Source organism: Polypterus senegalus, chromosome 6 (assembly GCF_016835505.1).
Source record: "Polypterus senegalus isolate Bchr_013 chromosome 6, ASM1683550v1, whole genome shotgun sequence".
NCBI classification, from domain to species: domain Eukaryota; kingdom Metazoa; phylum Chordata; class Cladistia; order Polypteriformes; family Polypteridae; genus Polypterus; species Polypterus senegalus.
This window is the reverse complement of record NC_053159.1, coordinates 190,319,466-190,335,748: the sequence shown is the minus strand read 5'-3', so window position 1 is coordinate 190,335,748 and position 16,283 is coordinate 190,319,466. Positions and strand designations below refer to the sequence as shown.

The 16,283-nt window shown below is 47.7% G+C and overlaps 1 protein-coding gene across 2 annotated transcripts in view; it reads right to left on the bottom strand.

Annotated features, from left to right (window-relative positions):
* Nucleotides 1-3,862: 3,862 nt before the first annotated feature.
* The window catches only part of cwc22 (CWC22 spliceosome associated protein homolog), a 232,121-nt gene continuing 219,700 nt past the window's right edge, over nucleotides 3,863-16,283 (bottom strand). For both annotated transcript variants that reach the window (XM_039757757.1, XM_039757756.1), the window contains exon 21: nucleotides 3,863-4,560. In XM_039757757.1, the coding sequence (XP_039613691.1) occupies nucleotides 4,064-4,560 (497 nt within the window). In that variant the 3' untranslated portion in view covers nucleotides 3,863-4,063. The remainder of the gene's footprint in view (nucleotides 4,561-16,283) is intronic.

The window sequence follows — 16,283 nt, the reverse complement described above, 5'->3', positions numbered from 1 at the left end:
ACTGAGCGATGGACAGGCATCACAAACCCAGAGCCACCCTTCTAGGGGCACACGAGGACCCCCCCACTCAGGACTGACATCTTTTTTCTTTTCTTTGCCTTCTTGGATATAAACATAAAATTGCCACCCCATGTGCCATCTGTGCCACGGTGGGCTGCTGCTCTGCAGGGTCATAATTCACACCTCATGAAAGATCTTAGTGGGACCCCCATGGAGAAGTTGCCAGGGCACCGTGCAGCTTTGAGAACTCCTCTCAGCAGCGGCAAATTGGGCAGTTCAGCACAGCGGGCAGCTGCCAAGGCAGGGGAGCCCCTTTGTTACGGTGGGCTCATGCCTTCAGTTACCATTGATTCCGCTTGACGGCGTACATCAATAAAATAAACTGAGGGGCAGCAGGTGCCACACTGCCAAAGACCACTCCTGGCACTCTGTGGTCCTGTCTGAGCTTCAGTCTGGCACATGCCCAGGGAGTGCCACCAACACTCAACCTTTTTATTCTTTTACACACATTTTTTTTTTAGCAGATCAGATGAGCCCCCTTGAGTCTCAGATGTAGGAATGCGGGGGGCTCAGGTTCAACATCCATGGCACTGGCAGGTGCCACCCAACCACTCATCCTCAGGGAGATGGAAGCAGCTGCGGGCATTGAACTCTGGTAACGGGGTTATGCAGCTGCTGTTCCTGCTGGTTGGCTAACTGAGAACTCTTGTTGACGGTGCAGCCAATCAGGTTTCAAAGTAGGAGGTGCCAGCCTGTGCCATCACTGTGGAGGAATCGCTAAAGGGGGTCACCTGAGCCACCAGTCCTTCATCTACCCCGAGATGGCAACTCAAGTTGCTGGGGCCACTTGGGCGTGACTGAGCTAGTGACCTGTGCCCACCCCCTGCCCTTGCCAGCTTCTGTCCCCTCTGGAGTCTGGAGGAGCTGCCCTACAGTAACAAGGACTCGGGTTCAATGCCAGTGTGGGTGGGTGTGCATGTGTGTGTCTCTGCTCAGGGAGAGATGCCACCCAAACCACTTGTCCTCAGGGAGATGCCAGCAGCAGCGGGCACTGAACTCGGGTCACTGGGTTAGGCAACAAACACTCGGCTAAAAGAGAACTCAAGCAGCCAGCAGGGTCTCCTAACTGTGTGGTGTTGCTTGCGTAGCTGTAGTTTCCTTTTCAGCCCCCCCGTGTGCCCCTTCTGTGCCACTCGGCTCCTCTCTATGGAGGAATCACTGAGAGGTGCCACCCACAGGGCACCCCCCACCCCTCTCCTCAAGGTGTCAGCTGGAGTTGCGCCAACAGCAAGCAGCCGCATCAGTTACAGGGAGACCCCCATGTATCCCGCAGCCACTTAGGTTCAATGGCGAGGAGCAGTAGGGTGGGCTATAAGGGGGGGTGGGCTGATTAGCGGTGACTTGCTGGAAGCCAGTTGACACTTTTGTGGAGTGAAGCAATTAAGTGGAATGCCACCGGGGTCAATCGTGATCCATTTAAGCAGGACCCCCAAGTTCAAAAGCAGCCTGTAAGAAGCCCCTAAAAGGGGGGACACAGATGTCACCTTCACCGACTGACCATCCAGCCCACTCGGAATGTGAATTTTGTCCTCATCCCGGGTCCTCACACTACTAAACCATTCCTGTGGTTATTAGAGGGACCCCTGGATGACCACCCACCCTCCACTCCAGTTCAATGGCACCAACTGGCAGGTGAGGTGGTGCACCAGGACCACAAGCCTGCCCATCTGAAGACCCCAAAGCGGAGCCCCCCAGCTGGCGCTGTGCTCCGCTCCCACTGGAAATCGACTTCCTCCGTCTTCTGGGGGACAAATTCATTTTATTTTTTTTTTGTTAATGTGACACATTTTAATTTTAGCTCCGTGTGGCCTTGACGACGCCGAAGGTCGTGAGAAGTGAATTCTGCCGTATGGATCTTTTCAGCAGGAATAATTAATATTAATGGCTCATTTTTCAGGAGAAGTTGTGGGCTCTAAAAATAAACTTCTGGCAGGAGAGAAATGGCAGCAGCCCCTCGAGATCTTGGTGGCTGTCCCCATTTCTGCTATGGTCACCCCCCTAATATCACACGACTCCCCACCCTTGAATGACTTCCATCTTTTCAAGTTGTCCCTGATGTCCCCACCAACAGACCGACGTTCCTTCAGTAACTGATGTCACCTCCTTGCTGTTAAGACATGGTGTCACCTGAAGCGCCACAGCGGTGGCAGCTCTGGTCCTGACCTCTGATGGCCAACCAGCTGCCCCACAGCCTTATGGCCTTAAGGTGGTTCAACTGAGGAGTGGGACGGTGAACGAGGGCGCAGGCCCACAACACACACCTCCAAATCTGACAGAACAGGACCACCCAGCCAATCTCAAGTCCACCTCTGGGGTGCCCCCCCCCCAGCTGCTGGTCTCACTGCACACCTGAAATGAAGGATCTCGACACAGCTGTGCCCAGAAATGCCAACAAGTACAGTGAACCCCAACACCCTCCTAGAATATCCGCACCTGTCAGCCTGCTGTCCCTTCAAGTCCACTAAGTGGGCACACGGTAGCCTGGCGTTCAGCTGTGGGGTCTTCACATCTGATCAGCCCCATCAATGAAGCCTCGCCTAAGGAGCATCAGTGGTGACGATGGACGGAGACGGTGATGAAATCCAACAGGTGGCACCTCCACATTGAGTTCATTCCCGGTGGGCGTCGAGATTTTCATGGGGAGGATGGTGGGGTTTACTCTGCTCACTGGCCTACAGGCCAAGTCACAGAAGAGCCCCGAGGACCATCCATAGAACAGCAGGACTCTGTGGCCTTTGCTGAAGTCGGAGTTCAGGACATTGCAGTGAGGAAGAGGAGGGTCTTGGGAAAAGAGGAAGGCAAAGAGTCTCCAGGGTGATGGCCCAGCCTTCTACAGCAATGACAGACAAGCCCAAAGGAGAACTCGTACAACACCACATGGGGGGCTCGCTGGCCCGGCATCCATCAGGACCCCCCACAAAACATGGCGGCGCTGGTGTGACTGGGTTGGGATGCTTCGAGGACTTACCAGGAATTGTGCACTTGACCGGCATCCTGTCATCAGTCGGTGACGTGTCATTGGGTTATGCAGCAGGATGAGAAGATGAAACACAACAGCAGGTCAACAGCCGAGTGGCCAGTCGACGCTCACAGACCAAGCGATGTCTCTGAACGAGAGAAGTAAGTCGACCAAAACCCCTGCATGATGGGGCGAAACTGAGGAAGCATTCAGTTTCGATTAGCGTCACTAAAGTCGCTACGGGGGGCAAAGACCTTTTCACAAGGCTGATTTAAAATGGCGGTGTGTGTTCCCTTTCTTCTAAAGGTCTGAGGCCAGTCATTGTGTCAACTCTAAGCAACTGACACGCAGGTAAACAGACTTGAGCTGAGAGAACTTTGTGCAGCAGTGGGGGAGAAGTGATAGCAGGCTGCAGTCACAAGACAAAAGCCGCTGACGGAGAGGTGCGAAGGGATTTAAGGTGGGCCGGATTTAAGTTTTTTCATTGGCTTTGGTAATTCTAGTGTTAAAGCACAGGTGGCGCTAACCTTACGGCCCACCCCAAACACTGCAGTGCCCATCCAGCCGCAGTCGTAACCTTATGAAGGCAGACGGGCCCTCTCTGGGTTCTCGACTCGTTTCGCTCTAAATCGTCTCACTTTGAACTCGACACGTCTGGACCTTTTACTCTTTGGGCGTCTTTTTCCTTTTTCTCATTCCACAGCCATATTGCACCACTGTGGATGGACTGTTGGCCCCCCATGGGGGGGGGTAGGTGTTAAACCCCCACTAAATAAGGCGGCGGCGCCACGTGTGCAAAAACAAACGCAGACTTGAGAGCTCGAAAAGCCACAAGAGAGGGACTAAAATCTTTGGACATTTATTAAACATCAAAAACCATTTAATTAAAAATATTTTTCATTTGTCTATCAAGGTACAAAGTGACAAGTCGTGGACGACCGCTTTTAGTATTTTATGGCGAGTTTACAAAAAAAAAACAAAAAAAGAGAGAGAGACCAACCTTCTATTTACATAAATAAATCACAGTAGCAAACCCCACCGTGGCTATCTGCGTCGCCGGGCTGGACTGTCGGCTCTTCGGTCCGAGTGGCGGCCCTCCCTGGACGATTTCGCAGTCCTCTGCACGCCGTTCCTGTAGAAGCCCTCGCTGTCCTCCCTCAGGGTCTGCTCCTTGCGATTCCTGTCGTGTGACGTGGATCGGCCTCTGTCTCTCTCTCTCCTACGCCCACCGTACTGCTGCTGCTCCTCTTCCTCCTCTCTGCGGCCGTACCTGCCTCGGTCCTTGTCGCTTCTCCCGCCCTGGCGCCGCTCAGACTTTCGCTCGTCGTCTTCCTCCTCTTCCACCCTTCTACGTCCCTGGGATTTGCCGGAATGGCGCATGTCCTCCCTCTCCCTGGCCACCTGTCGCTCCTCGCTGCTGTCACTGTGCTGATGGCCGTGCCTCCGATGGTCCCACGTCATCGTCTTCTTCTCAGGGAGCTGCTCTTTCTTTTTGGTGACACGGTTCTTACTTCGCTTCTTCTTCTGCTTCTCATCAGAATCTGAAAAAGCAAAGCAGGAGAGTCGTGAGTTAGGAGTACAAGCGCAGCACAAAGGCGTCCATGAAAGGCGCACACACAAACACACAGCGTAATCTCGTAGAGAAGGTGGCCTGCTGGCTCGAACCTTCAAATAACACAATGGCGCATCACACTGGCAAATCAAATACGTGCTAGGCAGCTTCTCCACACACAACCTCCTGACCAATGCAGACTCCGTAACGTGAGGACATTAAAACACCAAATGCACCTTCGAGGGGGCCTCCGCACCATCGCCTGTTATAGTGAATAGTTTGTTAAAAAGATCGAAACGGGGAAATTCACCGCGACAGTTGCCCACCTTTCTCTTGCAATCTTTTACAATCCTCTTCAATAAATCTGTAAATACAAAGGAACTTTGGTTGGCGTGTCTCGGCCCAGAGGTCTAATGGCTTTCCTGTTCCCAATTTTGAGACTTTTACTCTTTAAAAGCCTTATCAGGCCAGAAGCCTGCCAGTGAAGTTTGGGACCAGGTAGCCTTGGGTGAGGCCTGAGAAATGGGCAGGAGGGGCTTTTCATTGTTATTTTAAAGACTGCCTCCATTTTTTATTTGCATGGCAGGGTCGTACTTTTTACATTTACATTTATTTGCATAATAGTCACTTTTGTCCAAAGCGAATCGCAAAAGAGGCTAACATAATCGATTGAACGGGTTTTTGTTTGTATATAGGAATCAGAATTCCGAATGGAATTGGGCAGCTTGTTCCACCAGCTAGCAGCTACACATGAAAAGAGTCCTGACTGGGATTTGATGCCATGCAGAGGTGGCATCACCAGATGCCTTTCAACAGCAGACTTGGGAGGTTGAGATGGAGAGGACCACCTCACAAGGGTCTCCAAATGTAAAGATGAAGACCCACTGACTCGTGAATCAAGGATTTGATCTTAATATGTGCTGATTCAGGAAGCCAACACCGAGATCTGACATGAAGAGCGACATGTGCCTACCTAGGTTGGTTTAGAATCGTCCGCAGCAGTTTGGTGACACAAGCCGGTTGTCCTGCCAGCACAGAGTGGCATGAGTCCAGACGTGACAGGACCAAAGCCTGGGCCAGGAATTGTGCAGTGGGCTCTGTCAGGAACAGTCTGATCTTTTAGATGTGAATCTACCAGGCTGAGAGACGGTAGTGACACGGTCAGTGAAGGACAGCTGGGCATCAACGTCCACCAGAAGTCTGTGTACTGACTTGGCAGGAGCCGAGCTGAACAGAGGTTGGGGTGCTGAATAGCTGGACGAGCTGGCATAACAAGGAGGTCCGATGTTGCCAGTCTGAGATAGAAGCAGCGCTCCTTCATCCAGGTTACAACATCAGGGTGGAGATTCAATCTGATCCCGTATCACAACACTGTCCGCACTGCAAAGACCACCAAACAGTGGCATGAGAACAAGTCCACCATTCTCACGTTTAGACCTGGTCAGAGTCCACCTTTAAACTCTACAGAGAAGTGGGATGTCACAAGAACTGCTACTTTGGTACCCAGTTGATGCCAAAATTCTAAAAATGTAACGGTAGATTTTTAACATTTTTTTAAGGTATTGGTGGGTACCAAATGAACGTTGATACTGGGACACAGCGATGACAGCAAAACAGAAGAACTGCTTTAAAAAGAACAAAATATCAGGCAGGTCACAGCAGGTGACACTCAAGGAACTGGGTGAGTAACACTGGGGCATTACAAGGAACAGGCCTGTCACCATGTCTCGTCACTCCGTACACTACTGACTAGAAACAGAGCAGCAGGTCACGTGACTTGAGGAAATTCACTGATGATTCGGCACTCATGGGGTGGGCTGATAAAGGGGGTGAGACAAAGGAGAGGAGTCAGGGGGAGAACTTTGAACTTCGTCTGCCACGTAACATCAGCAAACACCAAGAAGAAGCTTACTGGCATCCATCTCTCCAAAGAGCCTCCATGTCCAATCACTATTTAAACAGTGGATGTAGAGGTGGTCCACTCCTACAGGTGCTTAGGGGTCCACATCAGTGACAGGATGGAGTGAGAAAGGGCAGAGCAGACACTTTTCTCTTAGAAGACTGCGGTCCTTTAATGTGGGAAGTGACCTCTTTCACCTCTTCTCTAACTCACTGATGGACACTGTGGTGGGCTGGGCTGGTGACACCATTTCAAGAGAGGACCACCAAATTAAAGGTAGGCACAGTTGTGGGGCATACTCTGGATCCCTTGGAAGTTGTAGAGGAGGAGAGAATGAAGACAAACCTGAGTGCCATTATGAACAACGCTGCAATCTATACTTGTATTATATAGTGCCTTTCATGGTGGTAATGTAAGAATTATGTTACTGGACTTCTCTAGCGCCTTCAACACCATCCAACCTCTGCTCCTCAGTGACAAGCTGACAGAGATGGCAGTAGACTCATACCTGGTGTCATGGATCATGGACTATCTTACAGACAGACCTCAGGATGTGCGTCTCAGGAACTGCAGGTCTGACATTGTGGTCAGCAGCACAGGAGCGCCGCAGGGGACTGGACTTTCTCTGGTCCTGTTCAGCCAACATACATCAGACTTCCAATACAACTCGGAGTCCTGCCACGTGCAAAAGTTCACTGACGACACTGCTATGGTGGGCTGCATCAGGAGTGGGCAGGAGGAGGAGTATAGGAACCTAATCAAGGACTTTGTTAAATGGTCCGACTCAAACCACTTACACCTGAACACCAGTAAGACCAAGGAGCTGGTGGTGGATTTTAGGAGGAACAGGCCCCTCATGGAGCCCATGATCATCAGAGGTGACTGTGCAGAGGGTGCAGACCTATAAATACCTGGGAGTGCAGCTGGATGATAAATTGGACTGGACTGCCAATACTGATGCCCTGTGTAAGAGAGGACAGAGCAGACTATACTTCATTAGAAGGCTGGCGCCCTTCAACATCTGCAATAAGATGCTGCAGATGTTCTATCAGACGGTTGTGGTGAGCGCCCTCTTCTATGCGGTGGTGTGATGGGGAGGCAGCATAAAGAAGAGGGACAAACTGGTGAGGAAGGCAGGCTCTATTGTAGGCACAGAGCTGGACAGTTTGACATCCATGGCAGAGCGACGGGCGTTGAGCAGACTCCTGTCAATCATGGAGAATCCACTGAACAGGATCATCTCCAGACAGAGGAGCAGCTTCAGTGACAGACTGCTGTCACCATCCTGCTCCACTGACAGACTGAGGAGACCCCACTCTATGTGACTCTTCAATTCCACCAGGGGAGGTAAACGTTAACATTATACAAAGTTATTGTCTGTTATACCTGCATTGTTATCACTCTTTAATTTAATACTGTTATTACCAGTATGCTGCTGCTGGAGTATGGGAATTTTCCCTTGGGATTAATAAAGTATCTATCTATTATATAGTGCCTTTCATATCCGTCCGTCTCTCTCTATCATATAGTTTCTTTTATATCTATCTATTAATAGTGCCTTTCAGCATCTATCAATCAATCACCGAGTGCATTTCACATCTCTCTAGTGCTTTTATTATCTAACAATATGTGAGAAAATGACACAAAAAATTCCACATAAAAATGTCTGCAGTGCCGTATCATCACTGTTAAGTGTACACGTAACTTAAAAAGAACAGAAACACCACCAGTACCTCGCTGGCCCTGTCCAAGGCAACCAAAAAGTCCGCTCTATACCTTGATGTTTGTGTAATCGATTGCAATACATGCTATTCTGAAAGTGGTTTCTGTTTTCTGCCAGACACATTTCAGCGCGTCGTGCCATGTTCCTGAATGTATTGATTGACTTTTCCTTTGAGTAGACCCCAAAGGAAGAAGTCTGGTGGCAGATCCAGTGACCATGGGGGCCAAAGCCCCTTTGAAGTAACCTTGTTGCCGAAGGAGGACTCCATTTCTGCCATGCTGCTTGCCAATGTGTGACACGTTCCTCCATCTTGCTGAAAGTAACATTCTATTAACTCATGACCATCCAACCTCAATAGGTGACCCAAGGCAACGCTGCTAATGAATGAACTATGCGGAGTAACGTCAATCCTCTTCCTGTGCTGCATTTCCTGCCCTGCCCATTAAGCAGAGTTCACCTCTGGTGCCCCATATCTTTGTATTGGTCCTTTGCCTCTACTTTTACAGACACGTTTTTATTCCTCTTCTATGTGATTTGTTTGTATTTAGGTGAAAGCTTTTTGAATCTCTTGATAACATGTTTAAGTCAAAGTGTCCAAGACTCGTCCACATCGTACATCCAGAGGTTTAGGGTTTTGCAGCTGCCACTGTGCCGTTTTGAGTTTCACTTCCCACCCGTCCACTTCAGGGTTTGCGGTTTTGTGTCCTCCAGCTCGTTTTATGAGCTCTGACGCCAATCACATCAGTACAACAACAAGGGGGCTAGCAAGTAAAACTGTGCGTTAGGGGTATACATCAGCACTGGCATCCCTTTGGACTCCACTGTAAACACCGTGGGCACCAGACCACTTCACCCACAAATGCAGATAACGAATTGCCTGTTGTGTGTTGTAAAACGTACCCATTAACTTATCAACTGTCTTGTTGCTGTCATTTTTATGATCTTATCTCCGAGTGCCTGATATTTTCAGCATGTGGAGGAACGGGGGCAGGCCGGTGGGCAAAGGGGAAGTGAAAAAGTTAAGAGGTTCAGAGCGGGCCTTCACTGGACGGAGAGGAGGCGAGCTATCAGCGTGCTGAGGTTTAACATCCCGGCCGAGCCGAATTCAGTTTTGGAGAAAAGCAAAATGATCTCCCTGCTAGAAACAAGCAACGAAAATCAGGAATTGTGTGGAGACACTCACCCCTGTGACTGTGGAGCCGGTGAAGCCTCTGTGGCTGCCGGAGCAGGGCTGTGAAGTACAGCAAGTCTATTTTCATTCAAATACAAATCCCATTTTCAGCTCTTTGTATTGTTTGATTGGACGGAGTTCACCAAAAGCAGCGGAGTGGCTGGGAGTGTCAGTCAGCACAACACTTCAAAGTGTGACGGGCCACGTTTTGTTTTTCTCATTTCACTCACTGGGACGCGTCTCGTGTGCTCATCGGGAACGCAGAGCTACGGCATGGGACACCGTTTCCGTAGCAACCCAAAGTAAATAAAGTGAAACTTGGCGTCTGACGGCAAAACGAGAGCTTCAATAAAAATAAGAGCCACATGTTCACGTCAAGAGCTCACGTCTACACGAGGAATCTCATCTCGATTTGAAATGACTGGGCGGCAGGCACCAACGATCTGTGGGAATGGCGTTCAAATACAGACGTGTAGAGGACACACAGGAGGGGCACACTGGCACTCGGGGTCTGCACAGCTTAAAACACGGGGCAACCACTGCAGACCACCTTGGTGCGGGGGTCAATTTGCAGTTGGAGTAGGACTGTGTGTGTTTTTATTCGTGTTTTAGCCACTAAAACCTGACAGATGTCACAGCTGGAGTCCTAAGTGGCACACACGTCACTGCATAAACTGGGGCTGTGAACGAGCTCTTCAGATGTACTCTGGTGCCCTGAAAACGCTTGGTGACGACGTGAGAGATTAGGACGGGCTGACATCTCTCGAAATGTTGAAAACACACAAACACACACAGCTACAAAGTCGGGACTTACAATGAATCAAGGAAACAAGACTTGGCAGAACAAAACGGGTACACAGTTTATGATTTCACAAGTACAGCCCCCCGCTTCTGGGAATGAGGCTGTGTGGCCCCTCACTTTTAGTGTCAGGACTGTAAAGGAGTTTTACGAGGCAAGAAACAGACTCTCAGAGCCATGAGCTGCTGTACAAGTGACTTTTGGGGACAGGATTTATTTAAACGAGCTCCATAAAGACGAAACAGGGGGGACAGGAATACACCCGAGTGCAGCTACAGAACATTAGGACAATCGAGACAAGAACAGGCCATTCAGTCCAACAAAGCTCACTTCATTCCTCCAAAATAACATCAAGTGGAGATTTGAGTGTCCCTAAAGTCCTCCTATCTACCACACAACTTGGTGTCTGTGGTTCTCTTGCTAATGTTTGTCTGAAATTTCCCCTTAACAAGTTTCCAACTGTGTCCCCGTGTTCTTGATGAACTCATTTTAAAATAACAGTCTCGATCCACTGGACTGATAGTCTTCATCATTTTAAACACTTCAGTCAGGTCTCCTCTTCATCTCCTTAAGGCTCAGCTCTTATAATCTTCCGTCATAACTCATCCCCTGTAGCCCTGAATCAGCCTCGTCGCTCTTCTCTGGTGTAACACATGGAGATTCACTCGAACGAGGCCCCAAATATTCTGTTGTAACTCCTGTTGGGATGAAGCAATCTGAACCAAGAAGTCCGCTCTACACCTTGACGTTTGTGTAATCGACTGCATTACATGCTATTCTGGAAGTGGTTTCCATTTTCTGCCAGACTATTCTCGACACGGAATGCCATGTTCCTGAACGTATCGACAAGTGTCTTGGGAGGGGGGGATAGCAGCACTTTCACGTCTTCCTTCAAATCTTCCACAGGGCAAGGCTTGTTCTGATTGACTTTTCCTTTGAGTAGACCCCAAAGGAAGAAGTCTGGTGGCAGATCCAATGACCATGGGGGCCAAAGCCCCTTTGAAATGACCCTGTTGCCGAAGGAGGACTCCATTTCTGCCATGCTCCTTGCCAACGTGTGACACGTTCCTCCATTTTGCTGAAAGTAACATTTTATTAACTCACGACCATCCAACCTCAATAGGTGACCCAATAAGTTCGCACCATGAAGACACGTTGCTCAGTACTGTACACCACCATCCCGATGAGAAGTTGAGTGATCGAGTGAAGAAGGGGTACGGGTGGTGTGCACCCAGAAGTTGTAAACGGAGTTTAAACGACGCAAAGGCAGTCCGGCACCCACCTCAACGCTCCGACGCAGGGGCATTCCGGCTTGTTCGAAGTTCTATATACTGAGAAGCACATTGCATGTTGTTTCACTCAGATTGCTTCGTCCTAGGGATAGTTATTACAGAAAACTCGTGGTCTCTTTTGAGTGAATCTCCCTGCGAATCTAATAATATAAAGCTGATGGTGAACAAAATATTCAATCAGACACCGAGGTCAGAAACTGGGTTTATCTGAACCATATAGTCTTTTACTGAACTCAAAAACTTGTACAAAAATATTCTCCAACCCCACTGCAGCATCACTTGCTGCCCTGCCTAGGAATACTGCCAAACATTACTACATTATTCTCAATGCATAACATCTGGACCTTCTCTATTGCTGTTATGTTCTTTTTGTAGCCTGGAGACCCAAACTGCACACAGGACTCCAGATGAGGCCTCACCAGTGTGTTATAAAGCCTGAGCAGAACCTCCTGTGACTTGTACTCCACACATCAAGGCGCTATATAACCTGACATTCTGTTAGCCTTCTTAATGGTTTCTGAACACTGTCGAGATTAGAACATTAGAACAAGCAAGACGAGAACAGGTCATTCAGCTCAACAAAGCTCACCAGTCCTATCCACATAATTCTTCTAAAATAACATTGAGTTTTGAGGGTCTCTAAAGTCCAAATGTCCACCCCACTACTCGGTCTCTTACTCCAAGTAGGAATCGTGAGTTCTTTTCACAGTTTGGCTGGTAAGGGACAAGTTAGTGAGAACACAGTGACAGTCATACACAGGTGAAGTCACAAGGAGGTGCAAATGCATTACAACCCATGAACTGAACATTCCTGAAATGTAATAAAGTATAAGAACAGACAAGCGGGAGTAGCGACTGAGGTGGGCCTATGGTCATGTGCATTGGATAAAAGGGGATTGACGTTTTAAGGAGAGGAGTCCTCAGAAGCCTTTTCCCACAATAAAACCTTTGGCACAATGAGAGAGCAAGCAGGCTCATTTGATTGTGTAGTGTGATGAGAACATAATGTTCAACCACCTTTGTCTTGCAATTTTTTTGCTTGAAAACTTACATACTTATCAAATCTGATGTTACTTCTGTAAAACGTGCAAAACACTAAACATACAAAATCAGAAGTGTAGAAAGTATAATAATGATACAGATAATAATAATGAATGATAATAATGATGCAAATCTCTCTCTATGTGCATAAAATCCAACGTTTGTCTGCTTGTCTGCTTTTCACGAGAGAACAACTTAACGGATTTAGATCAGGTTTTATTCTATTATCTGCTTGAACATTCCGGTTGGTTTTGCGACTTCTCTTGTCGCACTATGTATCACAGTTCACTTGTGGTACCAATCTATTTGCGCAAATCTGAGAGAGACGCATTGGGTCAAGACCCTCATCACTCACGCGCCAGCCTCGGGGTGTCCCTTACCTCCACTTAGCTAGCGAATGAGAGGACTACTTAACGGATTTAGATTGGGCTTTTTTATAGAATTTGTTTGAACATTCCGGTTGATTTTACGATTTCTCTCATCACGCTAAGAATCACAGTTTACTTGCAGGAGCGATTTAATTGCGCTAATCTGAGAGACACACAGCGGGTCGAGGGGAGGGGGTAAGCGTGACGTCAGGAGTGGGGAGTCACTCTACCTCTTTGTTTTGGAGTTTAACTTGCCTCCGCTTAGCTAGCGATACCTTTTTGTTTATTGATTTTTAAAGTTCATCCTGTTTCACTACTATGCGGGCAAAGCTGCGGGGAACGGCTAATATATATAAAATCCAACGTCGGTCTGTCTGTCTGCTTTTCACGAAAAATCTACTTCACGGATTTTGATCGGGTTTTTTTCTGTAATTTGCTTGAACATTCTGGTTGATTTTGCGACTTCTCTAATCGCGTTAAGTACCAAAGTACCATAGCTCGCTTGCAGCACCGATTTATTCACACGAATCTGACACTGTGGGCCTAAGGAATGGGGAAGTGGAACCCTCCTCAATCAGGCGCCAACATTCGTTCGAGTCACTCTACCTCTCACCACCTTGTCTCCGCTTAGCTAGTGATGCCTGTTGGTTCAGCAGACATTATCATCTACAGATTGTTAAGGAGTAACGTTTGAAGTTTTTGAGAGAGACAGATCAGAGCTACGTGTGTTTTAGAGGGTACCTGCTGATTGGCCGAGATATCACGTCAGAGCTGACCATGATCAGATACAGTGCCAGCATTTGATACTAGAGTGTAGCTACCCTTTCGCTTGGCTAGAATTACACTTTTTAAAGTTTGTCCTCTTTCACTACTAAGTGGGCGGAGCCGCGGGGGACAGCTAGTACCGTTAATATATATATACATATATATACACTGTCGTTTATGTGGAATATCTTAAAGCACGTTGAAATACATAATCCAGTGTCACAGTCGGGACAACAGTAGTGCGATTCCTTGTGGATTTTCTTTCCACACTGATCAGCTTTTGAACTGCACACTGCACATGGGCGACTGACACGAGCGTCACTTTCGGATTCATCAGAACCCCTTTTGATTTCACTGTCTGTTTCATTTTCGCTGACTTAAGACAGATTCACTTCATTATCACAGCTCGCATCACAATCAAAAGCATGCAACACTTGGGCTGCTAAGAGACGTTTCTTACAAGAGGCTGGAAGACGACGTGTCTGCACCGTTGCCCAGGTAACACTCCGGCACGCCGCTATCGTTTCCTGAGTAATGCTTGGCACTAGTGCTGGGGGGTGTACCGGTTTCATACCGAAAACCGTTTTTTATTCTGGTTATGATATGAATTTTTCTTATACCGCAACACCGGTTTAAATAGCCTAAACAACGTTCAGAACATGGCGCAGCGGGAAACCGTTTAAGGGGGGACCTTTTCACTGCTACACCGCTAAACACGCATGCAACAGAGTACATACGTTAGTGGAGGTATTGAGTGGTGAAAATGGACAGAGAACATTCCGAAACTGAAGTTGTAGCACACGATAAAGTTGAACATGATGACACAGAAGAACTTTTGCCAAAAAAAGGAACCGTGTCTGTTGTCTGGTTTTAAAAGGTCAGATGTGGACCAAGCAACTATTTACTGCAAATGCTGTTGAGCTAAAGTTGTCGGAGGTAGCAACACGAACAATTTGCTGCACCACCTTAGCCAAAAACATGCTTTGGAGTACCATGAAAGTATGGAACTAAGATTGGCACCCTCCATGTCCGCAGGTAAAACTGAAAAAGCGAGAACAGATTTGATTGTGTTTAATGCTCTGTTTTCTCTGTAAGCAGGACATGGGTCACTAGACCACAGATGGTGTGTCACTTGCTCTCACATTCATCTAACAAATGCCTCTTTATCTGCCCTCGCAGCCATCCTTCTCAGTTCCGGGTACAGACCAGAGTTGCCATTGAGCCATTTAATGATATCCAGGGTGCCCTGCGAGATGAAACACCTCCTTCTGGTTACACCGGTTACACCAACAGAACCCTCAGCAACCTTCAGGGTGTTGTCACGGAAGTTCTCCTACATCAAATTAGGATTGACAATCGCACCCAAATCCACAAGTTCCTCACACAAACTGCGTGCAAACTCGTTAGAAACAGCCTGGTCTTGGAGTCTGGCCAAGTCCAAACTCATTTTCCTAATAGATAGTAACCTACTGGACCCAAGCTGGGCCTTCAGAGTAGCAACAACAAGTCTGGGGGCAGAATTCACAAACCGGGCACTTCTGCAGACCCTGCAGTTTTGCAAGAGCCTCCAGCGTCTGCTCACGAGGTTGTGATGGATCTCCTTTACCGCACCACCAGTATTGGAGTACCAAGTCCAACGATGCAACTCAGGCGCTGGAACCAGGATCCAGTGATTTGCAGCCCCAGACCTTTTGCTAGAGGTACTGCCTACAACAAAAAAAGCAAGCGGTGGATTGAGATAACCAACGCCATTATGATCAAGATAGCGAACGTGTCAGTGGACAGAGATTGTTAACATTAACAGAAAGTGTAGTTGGTTTACAAAAAATATTTACTATTTACTCCTTTTCTAAGACATGTTCAGTGCAATACAACTTTTGAGAAGCACCTCTGGATATTTTACTAAGTCTGAATGCCTCTTTGGATGGTTGACAAATATGTTGTGAAAATTGTAGTTCAACTTGTTTGCAAAATTTGTTCAATATTAAGACGGCAACTGTCATGCAATGTGATTCCTTCACTTCATTACTGCCACCCCCTTCAAAACTATCACTTTATGGTGCCATGCAAACCTGTATTAATAATTGTGTGCACATTAAAATGTTTTTTTTGTACAATTCTCATGACAGTGGAATCGGTTATTCTTATCCAGTCTACTGCAGTAATTGCAGTGGAAAATGTGGTTAACATCCACTCATGCATAGAAAAAAAATACAGTTGAAGACCGTGAAACCGGGATAATTTTGAAAAATACCGTGATATAGAATTTTGGTCATACCGCCCAGCACTACTTGGCACTAACGCTGTTGGCACTTTTACAGCCCGAGTAATCCTCAGCTCTAACACTTACACGAGATGTGTCTATACGGTTGCCTGATTGACACTCATGACTAACGCTTTCAGCACTGTTTTTACAGCCCGAGTGACACTCAGGTCTCACACTAAGGAAGTTAAAGAACAGAACTTGTTAAGACAGCTCATTTGCTTGCATGTTCGCTGTATTCTATCACCATGATCTGGGCACCAAGATCCTTTCTGGAGGATTACTGCAGGTATGTCAACCAGGGAGGACACTTCTGACAGGATAATTCCATTGGCAATCATATCTGGGTGAGGTCTGAAAGAACTACAGAACAGAAGGTAGTGGACTGCA